Source organism: Mercenaria mercenaria, unplaced genomic scaffold, assembly GCF_021730395.1.
Source record: "Mercenaria mercenaria strain notata unplaced genomic scaffold, MADL_Memer_1 contig_2143, whole genome shotgun sequence".
In the NCBI taxonomy this organism is placed as follows: domain Eukaryota; kingdom Metazoa; phylum Mollusca; class Bivalvia; order Venerida; family Veneridae; genus Mercenaria; species Mercenaria mercenaria.
The window spans coordinates 29421-57092 of NW_026460184.1; the positions used below are offsets into that span (position 1 = coordinate 29421).

At 36.0% G+C, this 27672-nt stretch overlaps 1 protein-coding gene across 1 annotated transcript; it reads left to right on the forward strand.

Moving 5' to 3' along the window:
• The first annotated feature begins 337 nt into the window (after positions 1-337).
• Positions 338-27672, forward strand: LOC123546663 (DDRGK domain-containing protein 1-like). The gene is made up of 8 exons (XM_053533221.1): positions 338-480; positions 13333-13476; positions 14555-14685; positions 18758-18859; positions 20803-20925; positions 23800-23838; positions 24412-24468; positions 26895-27672. The coding sequence occupies exons 1-8, from the start codon at positions 384-386 to the stop codon at positions 27150-27152; spliced, it is 951 nt and encodes a 316-aa protein (XP_053389196.1). The 5' UTR covers positions 338-383; the 3' UTR covers positions 27153-27672.

The window sequence follows — 27672 nt, forward strand, 5'->3', positions numbered from 1 at the left end:
CAGACATTGCAACCAAAATTTTACAAGATGATAATTTTATATTTATATAGATATGCCCTAGAAGGAACTTTTGCTATGCTTTAACTTGTTTTAAACTTTATTCAGCACTTGCTGGGGTTTAATTCCATGCCCCACATTTTTTCCCAAGTTTCTAAGTTTAGTTTATTTCTAGATTTGCAGTATGCTGCATTGTTGTTTTGTACACTGAGCATTGTCTTAACACTGATTCAACATGTGTATCAATGTTGTCATCACATACTTATTATATGCCCCGATCATAATGTGAAATGAAATAACTTTAGGTCAGCCGGCAACCGTGTAAATAGCCTATAAGTTAAAATTATAACAAGTAGTTATTACGCTTCACTGTCACATCGGCAAAAATGGCCCCGGTTGATCCTGCGACAGCTTATTTGGTGTCGGCAGCTGTTATCGTAGTTTTATTAATTGCTATTTCAATCTTCTGTGGAGATAAAAGCAGTAAGTTTACCTGACACTATTTACAGAGATGAAAACCAACACAGTTATAAAGTGAACCTGGGAGAGAAAATACCAAGGTCCCTACTGGGGCTCGATGTTTTAAAAACACACTAAATAGTTGTTGTTCTATATCCTATATAAAATTGACGGCTAGACTTTAGAATCTGTCCGTAGCTATTCACGCTATTTGGGCATTCTTTTATTTATCGATATCCAATAATATATAAATGGAATACTAAATTCAACCCTTTGTCTCTTAGTATAATACATAAATTCAATATCATTTACCTAAATTGTAAGCATTACCAGTATTTAATTTTGCACACCCTCTCTGCCTGATGTGTTCCTAACAGAGGTGGTAGCATGGATATATTTTCCTCGCCAGGTTTAGAAAATGCGGGGGGTGTGGGGGGCGGCAGCCCCCCATTACGAAATATACAAACTAAAAAAGCCTTACCTTTATTTAATTTCGTGTGTATCCATTCAGTTTAACATATCCAAAAGTAAACCACTCCGTAAAATAATGCTAAATCCAAAGTTAACAATGTTAAATATACAACTTTAGTCCAACTTAAACTTCTTTAACTGTAGTTCAACTTAAACTTTTAAACTAAATAACGATGTAGATCTACTATTTACAATTCCGAGCATGGTCATATTTATTCCATGGTTGCGGCCTTGGGGGCCTCCGGATTAACACCAGGATACACACGGACAATGTCCTTCACCATCTCCCTGAACAGATCCTCTCCATAATGTTTCCTCTTCCACATGAAGACTGCCAAGTATCCTCGAAAGTGTTCAGATTTTGTACCGAATCTTGGGAATTCTGCCTTAGCATGACGCCAATCACTTTCTATTCTGTTGGTGCATGTGCCAGTTTCCGGGTCAACAAAATGTTTACTGTGATTAACCGTAGCATGCTTGTAACCTTCAGGGAGTTTCGGAATTTGATTATAGCTCTTCCAGCAGTCGGACCATATGATAGATCCTGGTGCAATCCACCTACGAATAACTGAAATCAATGTATCTGCTGTGCGATCTTCCACAGGCACCATGAACACCTTCTTCCTGTTGTCTTTCTCTCGACCACCGAACACCCATCCGCCCTTAACACGATGACCGACATTGTATTTCCTTTTGGCAAACTTGCTCTCATCGATTTCTACAACTATGTCCTGGCCACCTATTCTTTCACTTGAATCCATTACAACGACTTCACACACCTCTCTACAAAAACTTGCCCAATCAACGTCTGTGGTGCAGGATGTCCCCAATTCATGTTGAATGAAGTTTTGTGGTGTCCCGTGTATCCACATGTACACAAACTGGAGTATTTCCTCTAAAGTTAAGTTGCTCTTGCTGAAGAACGTACCGTTTCTAATACTAATCCTGTGTTCATGTTTGATATTTCCATCACCGCTTTTCCGATTGCTGCAGTACCACCTATGTCCATCGGAGACCTTGCTATCTGCAATTAATTTCATTGACTCGCCGCATGTTGGACAATTTCTTGTACGTGGAATTAGTCCAGTATCAAAACAAAACTGCAGTGTCGATATTTTGTTAGGAATGATCCTGCCTACTAAATCTCGGTATGTCGTTTTACTGTCTTTGGATAGCTTCTTAACGTAGCTAGCAGAACTCTCAGTCCCCACCTGCACCGATTTATCCACGAGCTTTCTCTGCTTCACTTGCGTACCGCTGTCCTTCTTAGCAACACAGCACTGTATTCCAACACTAGAGTGTTCACATTTTTTCAAACGATTATTTAAATCCAAAGTAGAATTTTCACGTTTTACGTTCAGAAAATTAACATTTTCTTTCAGGACCAATGTCCGCTTCGTGGGTTTTTTGACCTTGGTCAAATCAAAATCCTCCAAAGAATCATCCATTTCTAAAACTGTGGTCACTGGTCAGACACGCCGAAACACAGTAAGGCTTCAACACACTCAATTTTCCCTCCAACACAAACATTGCGTAATACGCTCTGTGTACTTTCCAAATATGGTCCCGTAAACTGGCATTAGCTTCAGCGGAAGCGTCCGTAATTAGCCGAACATAATTCACAGCACATTCATTTGCTGAAACCCCTTTTATGACGTATATACATATTCCTAATTAGGACACGTGGGCCGACACGTGCTTTCTTATGTCATGAATATTAATGACAATTGCTGCGCAGGAAACTGTAGAAGTTCCAAAGTGCTGCAATCACATCAGCTGTCATGGCGCAGTGAGTATGGGTGTGTGAGTGTTTAAAAATGATGTTTATGTTTACATTGTATATTTCTATGCTATGTTTACTAATCATGCCATTGAATATTCGCAGATACCAGTAGATTTCTACCGTGCAGGTGTTGTGCCTGTATCATGTGTAAGCGGTGTGAACGGGAGTTCTGGAGAGGAAAGAAGAGGGGAAGATGGAGCAGAAGAGTGCGGGATCGAACCACATATATTTTTTTTCTTTTCTTTTTTTTTTTCTTCTTTTTTTGTAAACCCCACAAAATACCAGGCCCCTCTTTTTATATTTACCCCACAAAATTAATCCCCTTTTAGAATGTAAACTAAACCATACAGGTACTGGATATTGGAAATTATGCAGATTTTACCTACGGACAGATTCTAAAAGTGCTCCAAATTGACCTATTTCCAATGACCGCAGCACACATCATGACCCATTTTAAATGTCAGTAACTTACATTTTCTGAAGAATATTGTCAGTGCTAACTAAAAATCAAAAGAAAAGTGGGGGTCATCGGGTAGAGCACACCATGGAGGTAATATAGAGATGGAGTGCGGACGAAGGCACTTCAAAGGTACACTGTGCGGCACCGCGGCTTTGTTATCTTCTGATAAGTACCTGTCAATCAGTAGTAACTAGGTGTTAATCGCGTATCATGTTGTTCCTTACGGAGTTTATCGAGTGAGACCCGATGAACAGCCGGAATAGTCCGATAATGGGATCGGGATGTTCCGATATTTTACGTTTAGTAACTACCTGACACTTCAAATACACATTCTGACGTCGTTTTGGAAATATTGACATATTGGCAATTAAAGTTAACGAAATACACGCATTTTCATGTCATCCACGGTCATGCAATTATAATTGGTTTACATCGAATTTGTTCTTTTTGAAAAGACTTTATTGTAAGTGTTACTTATGGCAAATAACGATTACGAAAACTAAGATTTTGGAGTGATTTTCTTTTCCAATGAATTAATTCAAGTAACAGGGATGTGGAGTGATTCTGACAATGACTGGCCAAATTGTCCAAATGGACACCCAGAAATGATTAATTGCGAACATTTTAAATGCGAATTTGAATGGTGGCACTATTCGTGTGCCAATTTGAAAGCTGAAACTATACCGGAGGATCCCTGGATATGTCCAGAATGTAAAGACAAAAAAGATATGAATACGAAATTTCACTTTATAATAAATGAGATTATAACGTAATATTACTGACCTACAAATCCAATTTTAGCTGTACAGAGCGTATATGGATATTAAAACATGCCTTGTCAATATGCTTGTACATTCTAGGCGAATAAGTGAAAAGCAAGGCACATATTTTTCAAAAAAAAAAAAAAAAAAAAAATAAAAAAAAAATAATGTGCATCTTTACAGGCACTGACCTCCAGATCGTGCGAAAGAATTGTAGAAAATTCTCCACTTTAACAGTGAGATTTACACCAGCTTCAAATCTGCGAAATAAATTAAATAATCGAATAAATAAATAGATATATAGATAAATACACGAAGAAGGCGTTTGGTAACTGAATAACTACTTAAATAGATAAAATTTAAGTTATATGAACGACTTACATAAACTTGTAATCAAGACCAATTATGTAAAATATGCAGTCTAAAACATGGTCATTATTTAAAATGCTCACAAATGCTCACGTTTTTAATACCCAGTAAATGACAATTTGATACCTTAACTTTAATTTAGCATGTCTACATTTTTTAGGAAATTTTAGGAAATCTAAAAGAATTTAGTTTAAAATGACTACATAGAAAACTGTAAACGCTTACTTCAATGAGTCACTGTTACCTGAAGAGTTATAATATCACAGAAACACATTCTTTAAGAAGAAGTACATTTATTCTACTGATGAATCCCCCGTAGTGCGCATTGTTTGTTTCAATTAGTTTCAAAATATGACACGTGCGCATATGTCACCCACAACTTCCGTTTTGTTGAAGTTTTGATGCATCTGCTGATTTACGATAAAACCGCGGTGCCGCACAGTGTGTTCAAAGGATTATGTTATTTACATGTGAAATGGTGATAATTAAGTGACTGTGGTGATATATCTCGTAGGATTCTGAAAGGAGCTCAGCAAGGAACAACATGTGGTATAATAAATAATTATCACCAATTATCTCGTCCGCACTCCATCTCTATATTACCTCCATGAGCACACACAGTAATTAACAGATCATATATAAATCAATATATCACCTGTAAATTTATATATCAACACATCTTTTAATGGGTTACATTGAATACCGGAATCTACATTTTTACAGGAATCTACCGGAATCCAGATTATTTTACCAAAATCTACCATTTACTGTCAAAGTTTTAATTTATTTAATGTTTAATCATGTCTAGTAAACAAATGATTACATTAAAAATACATCTGAGAAAAGAAATTTCTAAAAAATAATGAAAACAATGAATATCACCAATTTTTATTCACTGGATGTAAATATCACAGCAAACTTTTCTTACGGAGTAATAGGCAGTAAAACAGTTGTTACTTCCCTTTGTAAATAGACGAAATAAAATATTTATTGTAGCTTTCGTTGTTCAAATTATCATAATATATATTTTAATACAATGTAAGTATCAAGTTTTTTTTAAAAATTTTTTATTTATTTTTTAGTTGTTTTTTTTTATTGTTCATGTTATTTTTATTTTAATACACTTTTGCTGTAGTACAATAAATCGCTTTATAACCTTAGCTCAGGGCTAGTCCTTTTTGTTTAACTTTCAAAAGTAAAGGGCCTCATGTTTTAATAAAAATTGGTAAACAGGTAGGTCCAGGTTTTAAAGTTTAGGTGGGGTATATCTCAAGTTGATGCAAGCTGGTCCGACTTTATAGAGGTAATGGCGCCGGCTGTGTAGATTTACTTATATTCTAATATTTATGTATTTTTCAGACTGATACTGCATTTCTCAGACTGATGCTGCAGAAGAATAAACAAACAATAAAGTGCAAAAATGTCATAAATTTATTCAATGCCACAAGCACGAAAATGCAAAGCTAAGATTAATGAATATTATGTGCAACTTTAAGCATTTTTTCTCATTGAATTCTCTGGTGATATGTCTGAACTGAATTCTGTATGAAGCAGAGCAGAACAAGAACCAAACATGCATACATATTTGTATATATACACTTTTTACATCGTTTTCAGTTTTACAGGAACTAGGAAAGCTGTCTGCACTTTACAGGAAGTAAGGGAAATGTCAACAGAAATGTAGGTGCATAATGTGCTAAATGCATCTGGTGTGATATTTCATCTTGCAACTTAAAATGATGTTATTCATTGTTTCGTCTTTTTGGCGTTGACAGTCACAGTCCTGATGTTAACCTTTCGCTTTCTTTGACCAGGTTTTTTACCCTCAGTTCTTGGTGCAATGACAGCACTGCGTCCGTCAGTAGAAATGACAATTTTGTCATCTTTAACAACATACTGTCTGAAGCGTTTGAACAAGTTTGCTCTTTGCTGCTCAGTCATATCTATCCAGACTTCCTTTGTAACCTCAAAGTGCTGGTGAGAAGCAGCCAAGCGAAAGTGATATATTGATTTATACATGATCTGTTAATTACTGTGTGTGCTCTACCTGGTCATGTTTGATGCAAGAAAAATAATTTCAGCCAAACACACAAACTGCAAAATGCAGCTAAAAAATGAGACCCCAAATTATACTGGTGGTGTATGATCTATGTTTCCATGAAAAATTTTGTCATGTTGTTATATGAAAATGCTACCTACATGTCAAGCATAGATCTGTCATGTGAATTTAGCAAAAAAATTGCAAAGAAAATAAGGAAAATAGCTCTACAGAGCAAAAAAACTGAGGACTATTTGTATCCGCCATTATGCGACTACCATTTTTTTTCGCGCCATTTTTTTATTTAGCGTCTGTATGCCTATAAGGAAAACATTTTCCTCTGACACTGTGCCAGTTTCATTTGAAATGTACAAGAAACACAAATGCATGAAAAAATACAAGGTTTTAGCTTGATTTCAACAGTTTCCAAGTTTTTACGACAGTTTCAGTACCATAAGACAAAGCATCAGATTTTGTCAAAAATAGCTGTTGCGACATAATTTTGAAGCAGTTACCCTAAATGCAGCCTTGTTTTGCCCTGTTTTGACATTTTCTACTCTGATCTGCATGCAAATTACACATTTAAACTGTTAAATATGTTCACTTTTACCTCTGATGGCCAGAAAATAGCAATCAGTAGCCTATAAATACCGTATTTTCCCGAATTAAGGCCCCCCCCCCCCCCTCTAATTAACGGCCCCCACCCATTTTGGAGGGGAAAAAAGTCGACAAGAAAGGGAAAAAAATCACCTACCTCATTTTTATAAGTCCATATAATAAGTAATTTACAGTACTAAAGTCCAATGTATTAAAAATTAAACACACGTTTAAACAGTCCATGTACCGTAATTCCAAAGCATTTGTACTAAGTACGGTACGTATCCGATCATCAAACAGAAAATTAAACGGTAAATACATTTTTGATTTGTTTTTACACCACTCGCGCACACGCTTCCTGCCGACTTTAAACAAACTTGCAGCAATATGTTTACGATATACCCTTTTCTTCGGCAGTTTTAAGAACTTTTAATTTAAAAGCAGGCACAGCAGCGTGTCAAACCATTGACATTGTGTATTGCGCTATTAGCTACCCGCATGTACTAAGAAAAATGTTATCGGAGTACACAGCTGTTTGGGTCATGACGTAATGTGTAGTGTCTCCAGTGTGTCAAAAAGCCAGACATAGAATACACGAGGTACCGTATTTAAATGCATAAAAGACGCACTGCATTAAATTGGATGCCAAATAATTACGTTTTGGGGGGATTAAACAACACAGAAACACTTTACAGCTAGTTTGAACGATGTTTTTAAGTTTTGTAAAAAAATTCATTTTTTATTTTTTTACCTCAAATAAACGCCCCCTCTTTCGAAAATGTAACGCCCCCGGGGGCGTTAATACGGGAAAATACGGTATGCGGTTTTTGAGAAAAATGCACTCAAAACAGTGAAAATGTGATATTTTTATGTTTCATTCTCATTTTCAACAAAATTGCAATTAATTTGTCATTTTCTATCAAGTTCTAACCAAAGTAACCCATTTCCACCATCATCTGGCCAGATTTCATTTTTTACCAATGTCATCTTATTAGGGGTGTAACGATACATCGAAATATCGATGCATTGCGATACTCGGTGTCCCGATAGTATGCATCGATAGAAAAGTCACGATCCAATAACAATCGCCGATAGTTCCTTCAACAATCGATAGTTTCGATAGTTTTGAAATTTTAGTAAATACAGAAATAATTTATAATTTATAAACCAAGAAACAGAGCCACCTTTCATTTGCGCCTCGGAAAATGTTTACATCTCCATTACAGTAATTACCCTCACAGAATTAAACTACCATAAAGGACTGGGAAGGCTGGGAGATAATTAATAAATTTAGTTTCTTAGAAACTTTGATTAAATATATTTAAATAACCTGTTAATCTTAAATGAGAAAATGTACTATGGACATGGAGAAAGTAGGCTACTTGTATTATACAGCAAACTGTTCGGTAGGGCCCTTCATTTAGTGCTGGTACACCTTAGTCTGATCCGTCAGTTTTCGTCTTTTTCGATGCTTTGGGTTATTAAATGTGTTGACATTCGCAACAAAATGGCCGATTTGTTTGAGTATACCTTGCATAGGTTTATTGTTTTTCTTATTGTTTCAAAGCCAAGGAAGGCAAGAAATATTTAATGTTAGAATTATTTCTGTCCATTTCAGTTATACAAACATCTCAGTGTGTGTTAACAGCAGTTATAAACTGCCGTGTCTTACACTGTGTAACAATGCCAGTTGGTAGCTTTACTGTATAAAATATGGTGGCCGATAACTATTGCAATAGTATCGCAATAGTAACCTGCAATAGAATAGTATCGCAATAGTTTTTCAGCAATATCAATAGTATTGCAATAGTCAAAATTGGCCTCAATAGTCACCCCTACATCTTATAGGTTATAACACACTAAATAGTTGTTGTTCTTTATCCTATATAAAATTGACCTATTTCCAATGACCGCAGCACACATCATGACCCATTTTAAATGTCTGTAACTTACATTTTCTTGAAGAATATTGTCAGTGCTAACTAAAAATCAAAAGAAAAGTGGGGGTCATGTTTGATGCAAGAAAAATAATTTCAGTCAAACTGTAAAATCAGCTAAACAAGGCAGTCTGAAAGACAGCTAAATCTCCCGCCACTGCTATGGATAGTGAAAGGGTAAAACCTTTGATTTTAGCTGTGACCTTGACCTTGAACTGACATGGCTGACTCATGAATTCTGCACAACGTCTTGATGAGGTGATCATTTGACCAAAGTTTCATGAAAATCCTTCAAGGGGTTTAGGAGATACAGAGCTGAAACCTTTGACCTTCAGTTGTGACCTTGACCTTGAGTTGACATGGCTGACTCATGAGTTCTTGATGAGGTGATCATTTGACCCAAGTTTGATGAAAATCCTTCAAGGGGTTAAGGAGATACAGAGTGGACACCAAATGGAAGGCTCAAACCTTCGACCCTTAGTTGTGACCTTGACCTTGAGCTGGCATGGTTGACTCATAATTTCTGCACATCGTTCTGATGAGGTAATCATTTGACCCAAGTTTTATAAAATTCCTTCAAGGGGTTTAGGAGATATAGAGCGGACACAAAATGGAAGGCTCAAACCTTTGACCTTCAGTTGTGACCTTGACCTTGAGCCGACATGGCTGACTCACAAGTTCTGCACATCGTCTTGATGAGGTGATCATTTGACCCAAGATTGATGAAAATCCTTCAAGGGGTTTAGGAGATATAGAGCGGACACAAAATGGAAGGTTCAAACCTTTGACCCATTCTGCACATCGTCTTGATGAGGTGATCATTTGACCAAAGTTTTATAAAATTCCTTCAAGGGGTTTAAGAGATATAGAGCGGACACAAAATGGAAGGCTCAAACCTTTGACCTTGAGTTGTGACCTTGACCTTGAGCCGGCATGGCTGACTCATGGGTTCTGCACATCGTCTTGATGAGGTGATCATTTGACCCAAGTTTTATAAAATTCCTTCAAGGGATTTAGGAGATATAGAGCGGACACAAAATGGCAGGCTCAAACTTTTGACCTTGAGTTGTGACCTTGACCTTGAACTGACAAGGCTGACTCATGGGTTCTGCACATCGTCTTGATGAGGTGATCATTTGACCCAAGTTTCATGAAAATCCTTCAAGGGGTTTAGGAGATATGGACCGGACACGATTTTGTTACGGACGGAAGGACAGAAGGGCGGACGGACGGAAGGACGGATGCAGACCATTCCTATTATCCCTCCGCCACGGCGGGGGATTAAAAATGAGACCCCAAATTATACTGGTGGTGTATGATCTACGTTTCCATGAAAAATTTTGCCATGTTGTTATTTCATTATGAAAATGCTACCTACATGTCAAGCATAGATCTGTCATGTGATTTTAGCAAAACAGTTGCTAAGAAAAATAGCTCTACAGAGCAAAAAAACTGAGGACTGTTTGTATCCGCCATTATGCGACTACCAATTTTTTCGCGCCATTTTTTTATTTAGCGTCTGTAATGTATGCCTCGAACCCCGGACCTCGAGATCTGTAGACGGACACTCTAACCACGTCGCTAAAGGGTTAACCCAACAGCAAGGCTGTTGGAAGCGGCCTATAAACCTACTATCACTACAGTTATTTAGTAAACAGATCAGAGAGATACACAGTATAATGTTTTCTGAGAAAAACATAATCCAAAATTTATAAATTAAAGGACGTTTCGGGACAGCTTGATAACTTTTGACTATCGCTGTCTCCGTCACGTGCAAACTTATTCTGCACAGTTCTGTTAGGAAATTCCCAATGAAATCCGTTGGGAACGTTTCCCGGTACATGTACAAAGTATTTGTAATGATGACATCTTTGTTGACATAATTTAACAGGCTGGTAACATAAAAATAATTTGCCCGATCGGGCTTTCGACATAAAAACTAATATTACTTGAAATTGTTGAAAAATAATGAAGATATTTCTTTCAAACTTGGTCCATTTATTAAACATTTCATATGATACAAATTAAAATAAAAATAACTTGGTTGCCTTCAGTTTTAGTAGAATTATTTCCCCTTTTCAGATTTTTATGACGCATAATTTTTGAAGTCCAAAAAAAAAAGTTCTATAATGTTAAGTTTAAAACAAAAAAGGGTTCAATGGCTTTCTAATGCTCTAAATTATTGCGCCAGTACATGAATGTATACATTTTACTGTGCTTTCACTAACAACGTTATAGAAAAATGTTAGTTGTAAAAAACTTGTTCATCGCAATTCCACCGCGACGGACACCGGAAAACCACCGCGATCACTTATTTGACGGTACTGTAACAGTCGTGTTTAATTGACCGTGGTGGTCAAATGGGTGTCCGACCACCGCAATTTGACACCCAAATTAAAAAACGAACACCGAGGTTGGGTGATTTATGTAGACTACGCGCTGCCTGTAGTGTACATCTGCACTAGAAACAAAGTATTAACCCAAAATATATGGAATAAAGGTATTGGCGCACTAATTTGGAGCAATACTATAGAAAGCTCTATGCCATGCGGTTTTGGACAAGAAGATTTTTAAAGTTTTTCCTTTCCGTTACCATGGCAACCAGAGTTCTGCATGGAATTAAATTCTTTGAACAATTTTGAAAGGGGACCACCCAAGGATCATTCCTGTGAAGTTTTGTGTAACTCTGTCCAGTGGTTTTCAAAAGAAGAAGATTTTTTTAGAAGATGTTGATGGACACACGACGGAATTGAGCGGTCACAAAAGCTCACCATGAGCCTTAAGCTCAGGTGAGCTAAAAACCAAAAAACTTCCTTGTCAATGATTGGCTGTCTTTTGGGCAATTAAATAATCTTTCAGAAAAAATTTGCTTTAAAGCGACTTACCCATACATTGTGATTTGTGATTTTTAGCTCCACTATTCGGAGAATAGGGGGGCTATTCTACTTGCCCCGGCGTCGGCGTGACCTTTCTTGGTTTAAGTTTTTCGGCAACCTTTGTTTTTCTGTCATATCTTTGTTACTATTGCTTATATCTTACTGTTAGTTCAAATAAACATTGTTTAGCATACAAACAAAAGTATGTGCAAGGTCAAGGTTACAAAGATGTTATACTTGGAATTATTTGCATGTTAAATGTTTTCGAAAGCTTCGTTTATAGACATATCTTTGGTACTTGAAGAGATAAAAGATAATGACTTGAAATTAAAAATATTTCTTTATATTCATCAATCTGCATGTGTGGTTACAAACCCCATAACTCTAATTGTATTTTTGACAGAATTATGCCTCTTTTATACTTAAAGTTTTTTTGCAATCTTCGCTTTCTGGATATAACTTTAATGCAATATAAGATAAAGACTTGAAACTTAAAATGTATCTTTATCATCATCATCTGCATGTGTGGTAACAATCCCCATAACTCTGATTTGTATTTTTTTACAAAATTATGCCCCTTTCATACTTAAATTTTTTAACAAACTTCGTTTTCTGGACATAACTTTGGTACTATATAAGATAATGACTTGAAACTCAAAATATATCTTTACCATCATCATCTGCATGTGTGGTAACAATCCCAATAACTCTTATTTATGTTCTTGACAAAATTATGCCCCTTGGTGTATCTTCCTTTTAAAGCAGAGGTCTCTTATTGAGACATATAATCATTTTACTGTCAAAATGCCGAATAGTGGAGCGCGCTGCGCTGTCTTATGGACAGCTCTTGTTAAAATATTTTTTTCACTGAAAGGCAAAATGTTGCCACTGTTTCATATATTTACATGAAACTTAATGCTTGATCAGTTTCTAGTTTCCAGAATTACGGGAACATTCTAGTTATTGCAGTTTTTCTCATGCACTTATAAAGTTTACATACTAAAAGAAGCGAACAAAGCATAAAGCTATTGGTTAGTATACATGTAGATATACATGTATGTACAGGTGCAGCATGTATAATAAATTGAATGCTGGCTTGTAAGCTGTACGGCCTGTCCACATGCGCATCAATTGACCAACATTAAATGCATACACAGTGCTGTAGTTTATGGTAGGAAAGATAATACCTTTTAATGTACAAATAAAAGTGTATGTTAACATGCAGATAGAGAATTAACATCTGCACAAAATATCTTAAAAGGCTAACACTTATGTAAGATGGTTCAAAAGAAACATAAACATAAAGAGCATAGCAGTACTATAATGCAATAAAGAACTTACAATGTACAAACAGAACAAACGTCAATATGCAACATTGTTCATGCATAATAGGAAGTAAACTCTTCTACGTACATTGAATTTTCAGTACACAACTGAATCATTCTTTTTTTTTTTAAAACAAATTTCGAGTTAAATACTCATCAAACTTTGTCCATTTTTGCTCCATACCACCTTATTTTTCCTAACTTGGTAATTTTTCGAAATAATTCGGAAGTTAGGAACAGCATTTATTACTTTTTATAGAAAAAAAGAAAGATGAACAAAGGGCAGGACAGGCAGCTGCAGCAGGTGCAAGACCTAGAGCTAGAGAAGCTCCCCCTGGAGGAAGAGCAGTTAGGAGACGTGGTAACCGTGGAACCAGGATGCAGATCAGAGATGAAGATTCAGGTATTACATGTACTTGTAAAGACATGTACAGTAAAGCAAATTAGGATATATGGAGACCTTGGTTATAAAGAACACGTTTTCATTCTCTAGTTTTGCTTTTCCTCATTCTGTATTAAAATCAGCATATGACATATACATGGTGTTATAAACACTGGCTCCACCTTTGTTTGACGAAAGTGTTAGTGATACTTCTGTGGTGGTGCTAATAAATTTATGCAAAATGTAAAGGAAGGAAGAGGGCAAGAATTTTATCTATTTAAAAGGTAGGTGACCAATCCGGCTTAGTAACTTCATAAACACAATAAAAACATGGCAGGCCTTTTTTTATGCTGATTTTAGGGCCGAAATTTGGCCCCATTCCCCAATCTAAAAAGTATACTTTTTTCCCCACCTTGGCCAAAAATTCCCCATGCAAAAAAAAAATGAAATTAGTTTTGATTTTCAGTCCTGATTTTAACAACTTTTCAGCAAATATATGCCTCCAAACAATGATTTCGTGACGTAAATTTCCCCTCCAAAAGGGACCTGGTACCCTTCCCCAAATTTACAAAAAAAGGGCTGCATGGTTTGCCATTTTCATGAACTTTAAAGTCAGTGCTAAATCTTTTCAGTAGTTAGTGTTTAACCCAAGAAAAACAGAACAGTAATAACAGAAAAAAACAAATAGTATATCTACTGTAGACTGTGTAATGAAAATAAAAACTTTCCTTGTTGCATGCATTGGTCTCAACAGACAGTAGTTTTACAGAAGAAACTTCTTGGTAGAAACATATAATGATCACTTAGTAGATGTAATACAAATGTACACTGTACAGTGAAATGATGTTGCTTTCCCTGAGATTTATACTGTGACAATCACTTGTCCTTCACTTATTGGGGTTAAGCCCTGCATGGGAACTATCCAGTCCACTTAAGATGGTAGGTGGTTTTACACAGGTGCCCACTCTTTCCTGAAATGATGTCCAGTGGGGCACCAGGTGTCTTAGTTCACCAGCAAAAGCTGGAAAGTTGCCATATAACCTAAATTGTGTAGGTGTGGAAAAGTAAACACCAAAATTAATATATTATTACATTACAGATGAAGAATATGTGCCAGATCCTGAGGAAGATGAAGATATTTTTGATGACTTTGGAGAGTCAGAGAAAACTATGGGAGCCAAAAAATTGAGAAAATTACAAGATAAAGCAGAGAAGAGAAGGCAAAGGGAGGTAATAAAACTGTGAAGTAAATATTTATATCAGTTTACAGAAAAGGCATTTAATTTGGCTTTAGTAAGTCTTACAAGTCCACTACTTGTGTCTCACCATAGGGAATTTATGGTTTCCCCGCCGTCAGTCTACCTGTCAGTTTGTCAGTCACACAGCGTTGGATCCTGCAATAACTTTGAAAATACAAGATATTTTTTCCATGAAATTGGTTATAGGTAGACTTCAATATTGCACATTTGTTTCTGCTGTAGTGGCAACAAATGTAGTGGCTATCATATGTGTCCAATGATAGGACAAAAATTTGGCAAAGTGGGATCATTTTGCAACTTTATTTTTCATGAAACATGGATACGTGTAGATGACATTATGGAAGATGTTCAAGAGATATTTTCATAGCAAGAAACATAACTCCATCCTACTTTTTGCAAGATTTATGGCCCCTTTTATACTTAGAAAATATCAGATTTCTTGGTTAACTTTTATGTTTAGGTCAAGTTTTCTCCTAAACTATCAAAGCTATTGCTTTGAAACTTGCAACACTTGTTCACCATCATAAGCTGACCCTGTACAGCAAGAAACATAACTCCATCCTGCTTTTTGCAAGATTTATGGCCCCTTTTGGACTTAGAAAATATCAGATTTCTTGGTTAAATTTTATGTTTAGGTCAACTTTTTCTCTTAAACTATCAAAGCTATTGCTTTGAAACTTGCAACACTTGTTCACCATCATAAGCTGACCCTGTACAGCAAGAAACATAACTCCATCCTGCTTTTTGCAATAATTATTGCCCCTTTTGGACTTAGAAAATCAGTTTTCTTGGTTGAGTGTTATGTTTAAGTCAGCTTTTCTCATAAACTATCAAAGCTATTGCTTTAAAACTTGCAACAGTTTTTAGCTCGACTATTCGAAGAATAGTCTAGCTATTCTACTCACCCTGGCGTCGGCGTCGGCGTCACACCTTGGTTAAGTTTTTGCATGCAAGTACATACAGCTATCATTTAAAGGCATATAGCTTTGAAACTTATTTATTCTTTTTCTAGGTCAATTACCAACCTCACTGGGTCAAGTTCCATAACTCTAACATGTATTTTGAGCAAATTATGCCCCCTTTTGGACTTAGAAAATTCTGGTTAAAGTTTTACATGCAAGTTACTATCTCCAAAACTAATGCAGATATTGAATTGAAACTTCACATGTGTCTTCGGGGTTATAAAACTAGTTGATAGCACCAAGTCCCATAACTCTGACCTTCATTTTGGCCAAATTATGCCCCCTTTTGTACTTAGAAAATTTTGGTTAAAGTTTTGCGTGCAAGTACATACAGCTATTACTAAAAGGCATATAGATTTGAAACTTATTTATCCTTTTTCTAGATCAATTACCTACCTCACTGGGTCAAGTCCCATAACTCTGACATGTATTTTGAGCAAATTATGCCCCCTTTTGGACTTAGAAAATCCTGGTTAAAGTTTTACATGCAAGTTACTATCTCCAAAACTAATGCAGATATTAAATTGAAACTTCACATGTGTCTTCAGGGTTATAAAACTAGTTGATAGAATCAAGTCCCATAACTCTGACATGTATTTTGGGCAAATTATGCCCCCTTTTGGACTTAGAAAATCCTGGTTAAAGTTTTGCGTGCAAGTACATACAACTATTACCAAAAGGCATATAGCTTTGAAACTTATTTATTCTTTTTCTAGGTCAGTTACCAACCTCACTGGGTCAAGTTCCATAACTCTTAACATGTATTTTGAGCAAATTATTCCCCCTTTTGGACTTAGAAAATTCTGGTTAAAGTTTTACATGCAAGTTACTATCTCCAAAACTAGTGCAGATATGGAATTGAAACTTAACATGTTTCTTCGGGGTTATTAAACTAGTTGATAGCATCAAGTCCCATAACTCTGATATGCATTTTGGTCAAATTATGTCCCGTTTCGAACTTAAAACTCTTTTGATATTTAACATTTTGGGTAATAATTTCCTGCTTCTGTGACAATATTTCGAATAGTCGAGCTTGGCTGTCTTACGGACAGCTCTTGTTCACCATCATAAGCGGACGCTGTACATCTAGAAACATAACTCTATCTTGCTTTTTGCAAGAATGATGGCCCTTTTTGACTTAGAAAATCATGGGTAGGACAATATTTCTATCATACAAAAAAAAATCAGATGAGCGTCAGCACCCGCAAGGCGGTGCTCTTGTTTTAAAACAAGTGTCCGAAAATACCCCTTGACGGGCCTCCATGGAGAGCAAGGCATTTCCGTCTTACAGAGTACATTTGTACCTTGCATTGTTTGTTTATCAAACCGACTGTACACACTGGTGCCAAATTACCACTAGAGCACATCATTGTACATGTTTTCAAAGAAATATTCCAACAAATGTTACATCGGAATGTTTGTATTTGTAACAGAAAGTGGATTTATTCTGCATAGGTGAATATTTTTGTTTGCATTTTTATTCCCCCCAGCATCTATGATGCGGTGGCATATAGTGATCGTCCTGTCCGCCCGTCCGTCCGTACGAGGTTAACCAAATGGGACCTTTTCATCTAGCATCAATACCTCTTACTAGAATGACTTGATACTAATGCAGATGTAACCTGTGAACATTCCTCATCTTCAGACATCACCTGACCTCAGTTTGACCTTGACCTTGACCTCATTTTGGACTTAGGTTGCTTTATATGGGCCATCTCTTGGTTAACCAAATGGGACCGTTTCGTCTAGCATCAGTACTGCTTACAAGAATGAATTGATACTAATACAGATGTAACATGTGACCATTCCTCATCTTCAAACATAACCTGACCTCAGTTTGACCTTGACCTTGACCTCATTTTGGACTTAAGTTGCTTTATATGGGCCATCTCTTGGTTAACCAAATGGGACCGTTTCGTCTAGCATTAATACCGCATACAAGAATAAATTGATACTAATACAGATGAAACCTGTTACCATTCCTCATCTTCAAACATCACCTAACCTCAGTTTGACCTTGACCTCGTTTTGGACTTAGGTTGCTTTGTATCGACAAGGATGCCACCGGGGGCATCAAGCGTTTGTTGAACGCAGCTCCTTGTTGTTACCTTTTATCGATGTTGCTACGTGTATTCGTTTGAAATCAGGTGGCAAAAACTTTAAAAACACATGACCGGTGTAATAATGCATTTATATGATTATATCTTTTAAAATAACTGATGTTCATTGGTTTGTCCGATAATACCCCAATCAACGTTATTGAGTCACATTTTCTGTAACAAGGGATTTCCTTAATTTATGAGACAGTTTTTTAACCATTTATATTTTACGCCATTAAAAAACTTAAATGTGATGAGTAGTTTTAAGATTTCTCAGTAAGTTTTAGTTTAAAGTACATTTGATAGAGCATTCGTATGATGCTGCCAGAGTTTGATATTGTAGGTAGCAGAAAATCACTATACTTGTAAAAGTTTGAGAAAGTTTTCATCAGTCAAATAAATTTCTCAGATTTTTCAATGAAATTACAAAACAAATCTCCATTACCATTGCATGAAACCTGTAAAATATGTAACTTTTATCTGGATGTTTCAAAATATAGAAAAAAATTGATGAAAAATCCAGCTAAAGTTTATTGTATTGAACAGTTATTCCACTGTTAAAGTAATAATTGTAGTAACATTACATTCTGTTCAATATTAGTCTCAGACATACATGTATCTTGAAACTGGCATTTATATGAGCCGTGCCATGGGAAAGCCAACATAGTGGGTGTGCGACCAGCATGGATCCAGACCAGCCTGCGCATCCGCGCAGTCTGGTCAGGCTCCATGCTGTTCGCTTTTAAAGCCTATTGGAATTGGAGAAACTGTTAGCGAACAGCATGGATCCTGACCAGACTGCGCGGATGCGCAGGCTGGTCTGAATCCATGCTGGTCGCACACCCACTATGTTGGTTTTCCCATGGCACGGCTCATATATTGTTTACAGTGTCATCAAAGAGATGAAAGTTTGAATACTGGCAAATATGATAATCCTAGTTTGATGTACATCATCGTGTGAAGTTGTATTTAACTTTTTCAGATCGAATTACAAGAGCGAGAAGAACGTAAAGAAAGAGAGAAGAAATTAGAAGCTCAGAGAAAGAAAGAAGAAGAAAGAGAAAAGGCTGAAGAAGAAGCAAGGGTAAATTATTTTTCAGTCTTGGAGTTGATTAGTCAGTTTGGCAAGAACATCAGTAGAACTTGGTCAAGTGCTTTTGTACATGTGGGTAGGGTCAAGTTCTGCAGAAACTTTGATAGAAGTTTGCCACTGGTAACCTGACCTGTCAAATAATATAATTGATTTAAGTGAAATTCTAAAATCATTCACCCCTGGAAGCTTCCATTCTTTTTAGGGGAGAATAATTTCATAATGTTAGCTGTTTCTGTGCTGCTTTATGATTGCTAATCTCTTAATAGGAAATGGATGTCCTGTTTATGATTTTTCCACCAAACCCAAGGTTAAATTTTGACGTCATCTTCACTGTGCCACTGATGTTGTTTGACGTTGATGTAATTTCCTTTGTCATGTTTATTTTGTATCTGGAGGAAAGTTAGTGTAGCTGAAACATTTGTATTAAGAGTGACTTGTTACATTTCATAGTTTTGACTTCTTTAATACCTATATATTCTAACATAAAGTGAACAGATTTGATAAGCATTTTTTGGCTGGGAAAGCATTGCTAGAAATGTACTTCTGTACATCTGAGCAAGTCTAACTTATCCCTGCTTGGATGCTTTTTCACTGTACATGGCATTTATTATTTATTGTACATAATTAGCCGATTTTAATTCCATACTGAATCATTGAAAAAATGTTATAAAACAAAGAGCTCAATCTTTGAATCATAGGTGAAGAACAGAAATTGAATACGTATAGTGGGGGGGTGGGTACTTTTAATACCATATACAGTCCAGTACAAAGTTTATTTTGAATTATTTCCCCCTCACCGACGTATGTTCGAGCCTCACTTAGGGTGTTGAACTCGTGAGGAAGCCATCCAGCTGGCTTACAGAAGGCCGTGGATTAACCAGGTGCCCACCCATGATCGGTGGGGAATCTTAGGTCATCCTCCACTATCATTTTGGTTTTATCTTTTGTAACATTTTTATTTTACAAAATCAGTCACAGTGTTGTAGTTCATAATGAAGTGCAATAATAGGTTAAACTTGACATAGAAGGTAACAAGAAAGATAGTAGGTGTCCTCAGAACACATTATTGTTTAGATCAATAAGTCCAGGCTTCATAAGCTGTCACTGTGTATGCACATTTTACAATTTCTATTCTTCCCTATCCGATAATTTACTGCCAAAACAGCCGTTCTTGTGAAGTCAGTAGTATTCTTTGGGGTCTAATTAGTTGCATTGATCAATGAAATAAAATCTCAATGAACAAATGAGATTCCCATCATTTTATCTTTAAAAGTATAAATTTTTATCCCTATTCCACAAAATAACTGTTTTTGCCCAAAGGATGCCCATGGTAAATGATTCACAGTAACTTGTCCAAAATGATATTTATAAGACATACTCCAGATTCAGTGGCATTTAGAATAAACTTGATGAATAAGCAGTCAGGGGTGTAACTGTTTTAAGTTATGTAACCTATTTCAGTTATTTTTTCAAGCATTTTATAACCTGTATTAGTTATAAAATATAAGTTAACTCAGGTAAGTTATTCAAAAAAAGTCTTTTTGCTGTTCTCACAAAGTGACCTGTACAGTGAAATAAGTAGCAATCTGTGGTTAATCAAATTCTCTTTTAGTCTGATCATGACCTGATAAGCATAATGGGATGCTAAGAGTTTTATAGCTTTAAACCTTTTGCGTAAAACTGTAAAACTTTATCAGCCTTGCGTAATTTTTTTTACAGCATAGCTGGAAAGATAAGAGTTCAAGGATTCAGGAAATAATTGCATTAGTCACATTCAAAATGAGGAATTGGCACAGGAGGGCTTTGTAATATTTTATGATAACTGAAACAAGTTATGAAAGTATAAGCAATAACTTAAATGGGTTATAAACTGTGATAACTTGAAACAGTTACACCCCTGACTGATAAGAGAAAACCTTTATACTTTTATTTAGGCTGAAGAAGAAAGGATTCTGAAGGAAGAACAAGAGAAACGTGAACATGAAGACTATCTCAAGATGAAGGAAATGTTCTCGGTTGAAGAAGAAGGTGAAAGTGAACAAGCTGGTGACCTTAGTGTATGTATGGGTTAAAACTAACAAAACACCATAAAAACACTTAACCATTCATTAGGCAGCTTTCCATCAAACTTTACAGGAGTTGTCAGTGCCAAGCTTAGATCTGCATGTCATTGGCATTTTTGGTGCAGTGATTTTCAGTGGCATTGTAGCCACTGATTTTCTGTATCTTGAAGTTTTTACACTGCTTCATATACATTTTTGGGTTTAATTTCATCAGACCTCATGAATTATTATTTATATTGTTGGAATGGTTCAGTGATTGTCTCCGAGTTATGATCCTTACTTTGTGATATTTTACAATGTCTGTGTGTAAAGTGGTGGGAGACATACGTATGTGAAAAACAATCTCTAGTTTTTATCTGGACTATACAAAGTATATGGAGAGTTATCCTACTCAACCTGGCATTGGCGCCCTTCTGTGTCCCCACCTTGGTTAAAGTATTTTTACACTTTCTCTTTTTTCTCCCTATCTCTGTATTTACTTAATGGATTTGTTTCAAACTTAAAATGGTTATTCCTCATCAAGACATACAAGAGCCATAATTCTTGCATCAGTATTTGTTGAATTATCACAAAGTGACAAGGTGAGCTTTTGTGATCGCGCAGCGTCCGTGCGTCCGTCAGTGCGCTCATACGATTGGTACCTTAGGTGGTAGGAGGTGTGGCCTAGGACAATAGAAATCCTTTGTATTCATTCCGTAACCAATTAATTCTTTTGTTCCTTAAGTGGTCATTCTATTGTTTCCAAACAATGGAATGACCACCTAATACATGAATCGTATGGGAGTGCGTCCGTGCGTCCGTAAACTTTTGCTTGTGACCACTCTAGAGGTCACATTTTTCATGGGATCTTTATGAAAGTTAGTCAGAATGTTCATCTTGATGATATCTAGGTCAAGTTCGAAACTGGGTCACGTGCGGTCATAAACTAGGTCAGTAGGTCTAAAAATAGAAAAACCTTGTGACCTCTTTAGAGGCCATATTTTTCAGTGGATCTTCATGAAAATTGGTCAGAATGTTTACCTTGATGATATCTAGGTCAGATTTGAAACTGGGTCACATGCGGTCAAAAACTAGGTTAGTAGGTCTAAAAATAGAAAAACCTTGTGACCTCTCTAGAGGCCATACTTTTCATGAGGTCTTCATGAAAATTGGTGAGAATGTTCACCTTGATGATATCTAGGTCAAGTTCGAAATTGGGTCACGTGCAGTCATAAACTAGGTCAGTAGGTCTAAAAATAGAAAAACCTTGTGACCTCTCTAGAGGCCATGTTTTTCAAAGGATCTTCATGAAAATTGGTCAGAATGTTCACCTTGATGATATCTAGATCAAGTTTGAAACTGGGTCATGTGTGGTCAAAATCTAGGTCAGTAGGTCTAAAAATAGAAAAACCTTGTGACCTCTCTAGAGGCCATACTTTTCATGAGATCTTCATGAAAATTGGTGAGAATGTTCACCTTGATGATATCTAGGTCAAGTTTGAAACTGGGTCACAAGCAGTCAAAAACTAGGTCAGTAGGTCTAAAAATAGAAAAACCTTTTGACCTCTCTAGAGGCTATATTTGTCAATGGATCTTCATGAAAATTGGTGAGAATGTTCACCTTGATGATATCTAGGTCAAGTTTGAAACTGGGTCACGTGCGGTCAAAAACTAGGTCAGTAGGTCTAAAAATAGAAAAACCTTGTGACCTCTCTAGAGGCCATACTTTTCATGAGATCTTCATGAAAATTGGTGAGAATGTTCACCTTGATGATATCTAGGTCAGGTTCGAAACTGGGTCACTTGCGGTCAAAAACTAGGTCAGTAGGTCTAAAAATAGAAAAACCTTGTGACCTCTCTAGAGGCCATATTTTTCATGAGATCTTCATGAAAATTGGTGAGAATGTTCACCTTGATGATATCTAGGTCAAGTTCAAAACTGGGTCAAGTGCCTTCAAAAACTAGGTCATTAGGTCAAATAATAGAAAAACCTTGTGACCTCTCTAGAGGCCATATTTTTCAATGGATCTTCATGAAAATTGGTCAGAATTTTTATCTTGATGATATCTAGGTCAAGTTCAAAACTGGGCCACATGAGCTCAAAAACTAGGTCACTATGTCAAATAATAGAAAAAAACGACGTCATACTTAAAACTGGGTCATGTGGGGACAGGTGAGCGATTCAGGACCATGATGGTCCTCTTGTTACTTAGAATTTCAGGTTAAAGTTTTGGTGCACTTTCACTCTATCTCAGTTATTACTAAATGGATTTGATTCAGACTTAAAATAGTTGTTCCATCTTATCACCAACATTATATGGAACAAGGTGCATAACTCTGGCACCAATTTTTCATGAATTATGCCCCTTTTACTTAGAATTTAAGGTTAATTTTGACGCATTTTCACTATATCTTAGTAATTACTAAATGGATTTGATTCAAATTTGAAGTAGTTGTTCCACATCATCACCCACATCATATGACACAAGGCACTCTTGCACCAATATTTTATGAATTATGCCCCCTTTTGCTTAGAATTATACTAATTTAGTATTTTGATATACTTTTATCTTTATCTCTCTTATAACTAAATATTTTTAACACAGACTCAAGCTATTGTGCAATATCTTCATCCACCATTGGAGTCATTAAACACCTCAGTGACAGCTCCAGCTTCCTCATATATGCTCTGTTTCACTATCCAGCATTGAAATAGCCGAGCATGCTGTCTCCTGCGACAGCTCTTGTTTATGATTTGGTACATGGTTCAAATTTAATTTGAGTGTAGGTTAAGTTATGGACATTTATTTGTTTTGCATTGCAAAAGTAAGTTCTTTAGAAACAATCATATGCTTTCTTGAATTTACAGTAGGTTTTGTATATTTTCAGTCACAGTCCTTGCTTCAGGAATTCATTAATTATATCAAGGTGAGTTTATCTATATCAAGTGATTTTATCTTGAACTGTTGGAAATTTTGGTCCTGGATACCAAGTTAACAAATGTCTTATACTTGATCACAGAAAGAATGCCACAGAATAAACATGATTTATTAAGAATAAAGTGCATTCCCTTTCTTAAAACATTTCATGTTGTCCTCTGAAACAGAAACAAGTATGGAAGTTCTTTTTACCTGTAGCTTACCTGAGCTTTTAGAATGAATTGATGCCTTTTTATCTGTCCATCCATAATTAAAGAACATCCTTAAAACCACCAAGCTGAATTTGATTTGCAAAAAGACATGGCTGAAAGGGAGCTTTTAAAGAGTATGTCCCTTTTATACTGAGAAAATTTTGTATGCACTTCCAGTCCATCTCTGTTATTTCTAAGTAATTGTTTGACTTAAACTGTTATCACACATCATCATCCACATCACGGGTATTAGTCACTCCAGTGATAGCATTAGTTTCCTCAGATACTCTTGAGTGATCTGTCTACTCATGCAGATCTTGTTTTCTTTGTATTATAAGGTGATTGTAAAAAAGCCATTTTACTATTTTCAGGAAATGAAGGTTGTCATGCTGGAAGATCTAGCAGCTCATTTTAAAATTAAAACACAGGTTCGTAAAGTTATGCTTTGATAGTGTACAAGGGTGCCACAAGCCTTGAAAAGTCGTGGAAATTTGATTTTTTTCCAAGGTCATTGAACTGTTAGAGAATTTTGAAAATGGTGTATGAAAGATGGAACTTCAATTAAAGAAGGACCAAGTTTGAAACTTGAGGTTTATGATCTTAAAAATACATTTTGCTTGTACTGGTTGCAATTATTCTGCAAGTACTTCTTATAACACGTCATTAATTCTGTACACCACTTCAGTAACTAGACATTTAAATAAAAGTTACCAATAAGAAAATTATCTTATATTTCTTTTAGGCTGTTTCTTAAACAAACAAATATTTTAGTGAAAAAAACATAAATAATTAATCAGGCTCAACATGGAGAGCACAGATCTAAGGATAGCAGGGTTATGTATTTGATCCTTTGGTGAGGTATATGTTCTAAGTGAAGATTTGATAGAAGACACTGTGTCTACAATTATTCATCCTTCACCTGTTATTCATTTAGAGAAGTTGGCATTTAGTTAGGAGGCCAACAAAATAAGGTTATACTGGTCATATCGTGAATTGTGAATCGTGAAAATCGTGAATTGTTTGTAGAAATGGAGTTAGGCTTGGGAATTTTCTTTGTCCTTGTTGCCAGGCAATCCTAGTATTGTGTATTGTAGATCAACTGTCATTATTTCATTAAAGTATATTGTTGTTAATTTTAGACACTTTATTTCACAGTTGCTGGACATAATTTCTAATATTTCATCCACTGAAAACACGTGCGTAAGTTTTCAGATTTATGTAGGGCCGGTGTTGTTATAGTTTATTTTGACCATTGTCTTGATAAACAGTACTTCATTTAATTTTTGGAACTGCACCTCTTTGTTTCTCTTCTGTAGCAGTGGTTGTATTCAGGCATATTCCCCTTTTCTTTCAAATCATTCAGTTTTCCAGTGGAATTGACTACATCAGAACTTTCATTACCATTTGCCCCAAATTCTGATCTATTTTTAGCTCACCTGAGCCAAAGGCTCATGGTGAGCTTTTGTGACAAGTCAGTGTCCGTCGTCAGTCGTGTGTTGTGCGTTGTGTCCGTCAATATTTTCTAAAAAAATCTTCTTCTTGAAAACCACTGGGCAGAATTACACCAAACTTCACAGGAATGATTCTTGGGTGACCCCCTTTCAAAATTATTCAAAGAATTGAATTCCATGCAGAACTCTCGTTGCCATGGCAACCGAAAGGAAAAACTTTAAAAATCTTCTTGTCCAAAACCACAGGGCCTAGGGCTTTGATATCTGGTGTGTAGCATCATCTAGTGGTCCTCTACCAAGATTGTTCAAATCATCCCCCTAGGGTCAAATATTGCCCCGCCCCAGGGGTCACATAGTTTATATAAACTTATATAGGGAAAACTTTGAAAATCTTCTTGTACAAAACCACACGGCCTAGGGCTTTGATATTTGGTATGTAGCATCATCTAGTGGTCCTCTACCAAGATTGTTAAAATTATTTCTCTAGGGTCAAATATTGCCCCGTCCCGGGGGTCCCAAGTTTTACATAGACTTATATAGGAAAAAAAGTTTAAAAATCTTCTTGTCTGAAACCTCAAGACTTAGGCCTTTGATATTTTGTTTGTAGTATTGTCTTATGGTCCTCAACCAAAATTGTTCAAATTGTACCCCTTGGGTGAAAAGAGGCCCTGCCCCGGGGTCCCATGTTTTATTTAGACTTATATAGGAAAAAACTTTAAAAATCTTCTTGTCTGAAACCACACAACCTAGGCTTTTGATATTTGGTATGATGCATTGCCTAGTAGTCCTCTACCAAAATTATTCAAATTATGCCTCTGGGGTTAAAAGAGGCTCCGCCCCGGGGTCACTTTATTACTATATGAGTTATATAGGAAAGAATACTTAAAAAATTATATGATCCTATTTCCAAGACTGTTTAATAATAATTACCTGATGACCCTAAGTAATAGTTATGATGTCACTTGACTGTGACCTTGACCTTCTGACCTACTTTCTTGTTTTTTAGAATACAGCCTTGAAATTTGGATGACATGTACAGTTTTGCACATCGATCGTTAAACTGTATTTCATTAACCATGAATGTGACCTACTGACTTTCTTAATATTTTAGCATCAGTTTGATATTTTAAACATATTACTCAGGTGAGCGATCCAGGGTCATCATGACCCTCTTGTTCCTTAAGATAACAGGTGCAGGTGCAGCTCCTCTTAGTGAAAAAATTACCTGCCACTCATCAATTGACCTTAACGTGTTCCTTAATGATGATACTTTGTGTAATAATCTGAATTCGGAATAGGTCTATAATAAACCTGACAAATATTAGTATTTTTTTCTGATCTTGATCTTGGTCTATTTTTTACAGGATTTAAGGTGTATTTTAATGATGTATTCTATTTTCCAGGACTGTATAAACAGAATACAAGAGTTACAAGCAGATGGTCGACTCACGGGAGTGGTTGATGACCGCGGAAAATTTATTTATATAACAGTGGAGGAACTTGAATCTGTTGCGAAGTTTATACGACAACATGGACGTGTTTCTATAGCGGAACTAGCCGAGTCCAGTAATAGACTGATAAATCTGAACCCAGATAATGCAGATATACATAAAAAACTAATTGTTGGTGACCATGAAGCAGAAATTATTGAAGTGTCGTAGGATATGAGATATAGTGGAGGTTTAATGCAGAGAATTAAAAATTGAGAAGTTCATAGGAGGCATGTTAGAATAGCGTTATATTAAAAGTGGTTATGTCCTATCAATGGACTGATTCGAATAAGAACTTTTTTTCCTGATTGAGCAGTTGTTTTATTACATGTACTTGCATGCATGTTAGATGTAATAGTATCTATCATTACTGTGACAATCGGCTAAAATTTATAAATAGTTTAATTGAATAATGGATAACAGAACAGTTTGCAAACTTCTGATTTTACAATTCATTGATCATGGTGTGCAAGTGCTTTTAAGACTATATCAAGAAAATCATACATATTTGAAACCATCTGAACCTCTCATTGATCGCTAAATATTGTGAAATGTCACTAAATCTGTGCAGCAATGATCAGTTTTATAAATTTTGCGTAGATTTTCGTAAGTATATGAATCATAGATTAAGAAAAATATGTCTGCAGGACAGCGTATTCCATAGATAAATCTTTCAACATGTGTCCAGTAA

What these genes read in the sequence shown, in the direction of transcription:
- LOC123546663 (XM_053533221.1), top strand. Translation starts at nt 384, where the DNA reads ATGGCCCCGGTTGATCCTGCGACAGCTTATTTGGTGTCGGCAGCTGTT. An exon ending in AACAAGCTGGTGACCTTAGT is followed by an intron (nt 20,926 to 23,799) that starts GTATGTATGGGT and finishes GTATATTTTCAG; the next exon opens with TCACAGTCCTTGCTTCAGGA. An exon ending in AATTCATTAATTATATCAAG is followed by an intron (nt 23,839 to 24,411) that starts GTGAGTTTATCT and finishes TACTATTTTCAG; the next exon opens with GAAATGAAGGTTGTCATGCT.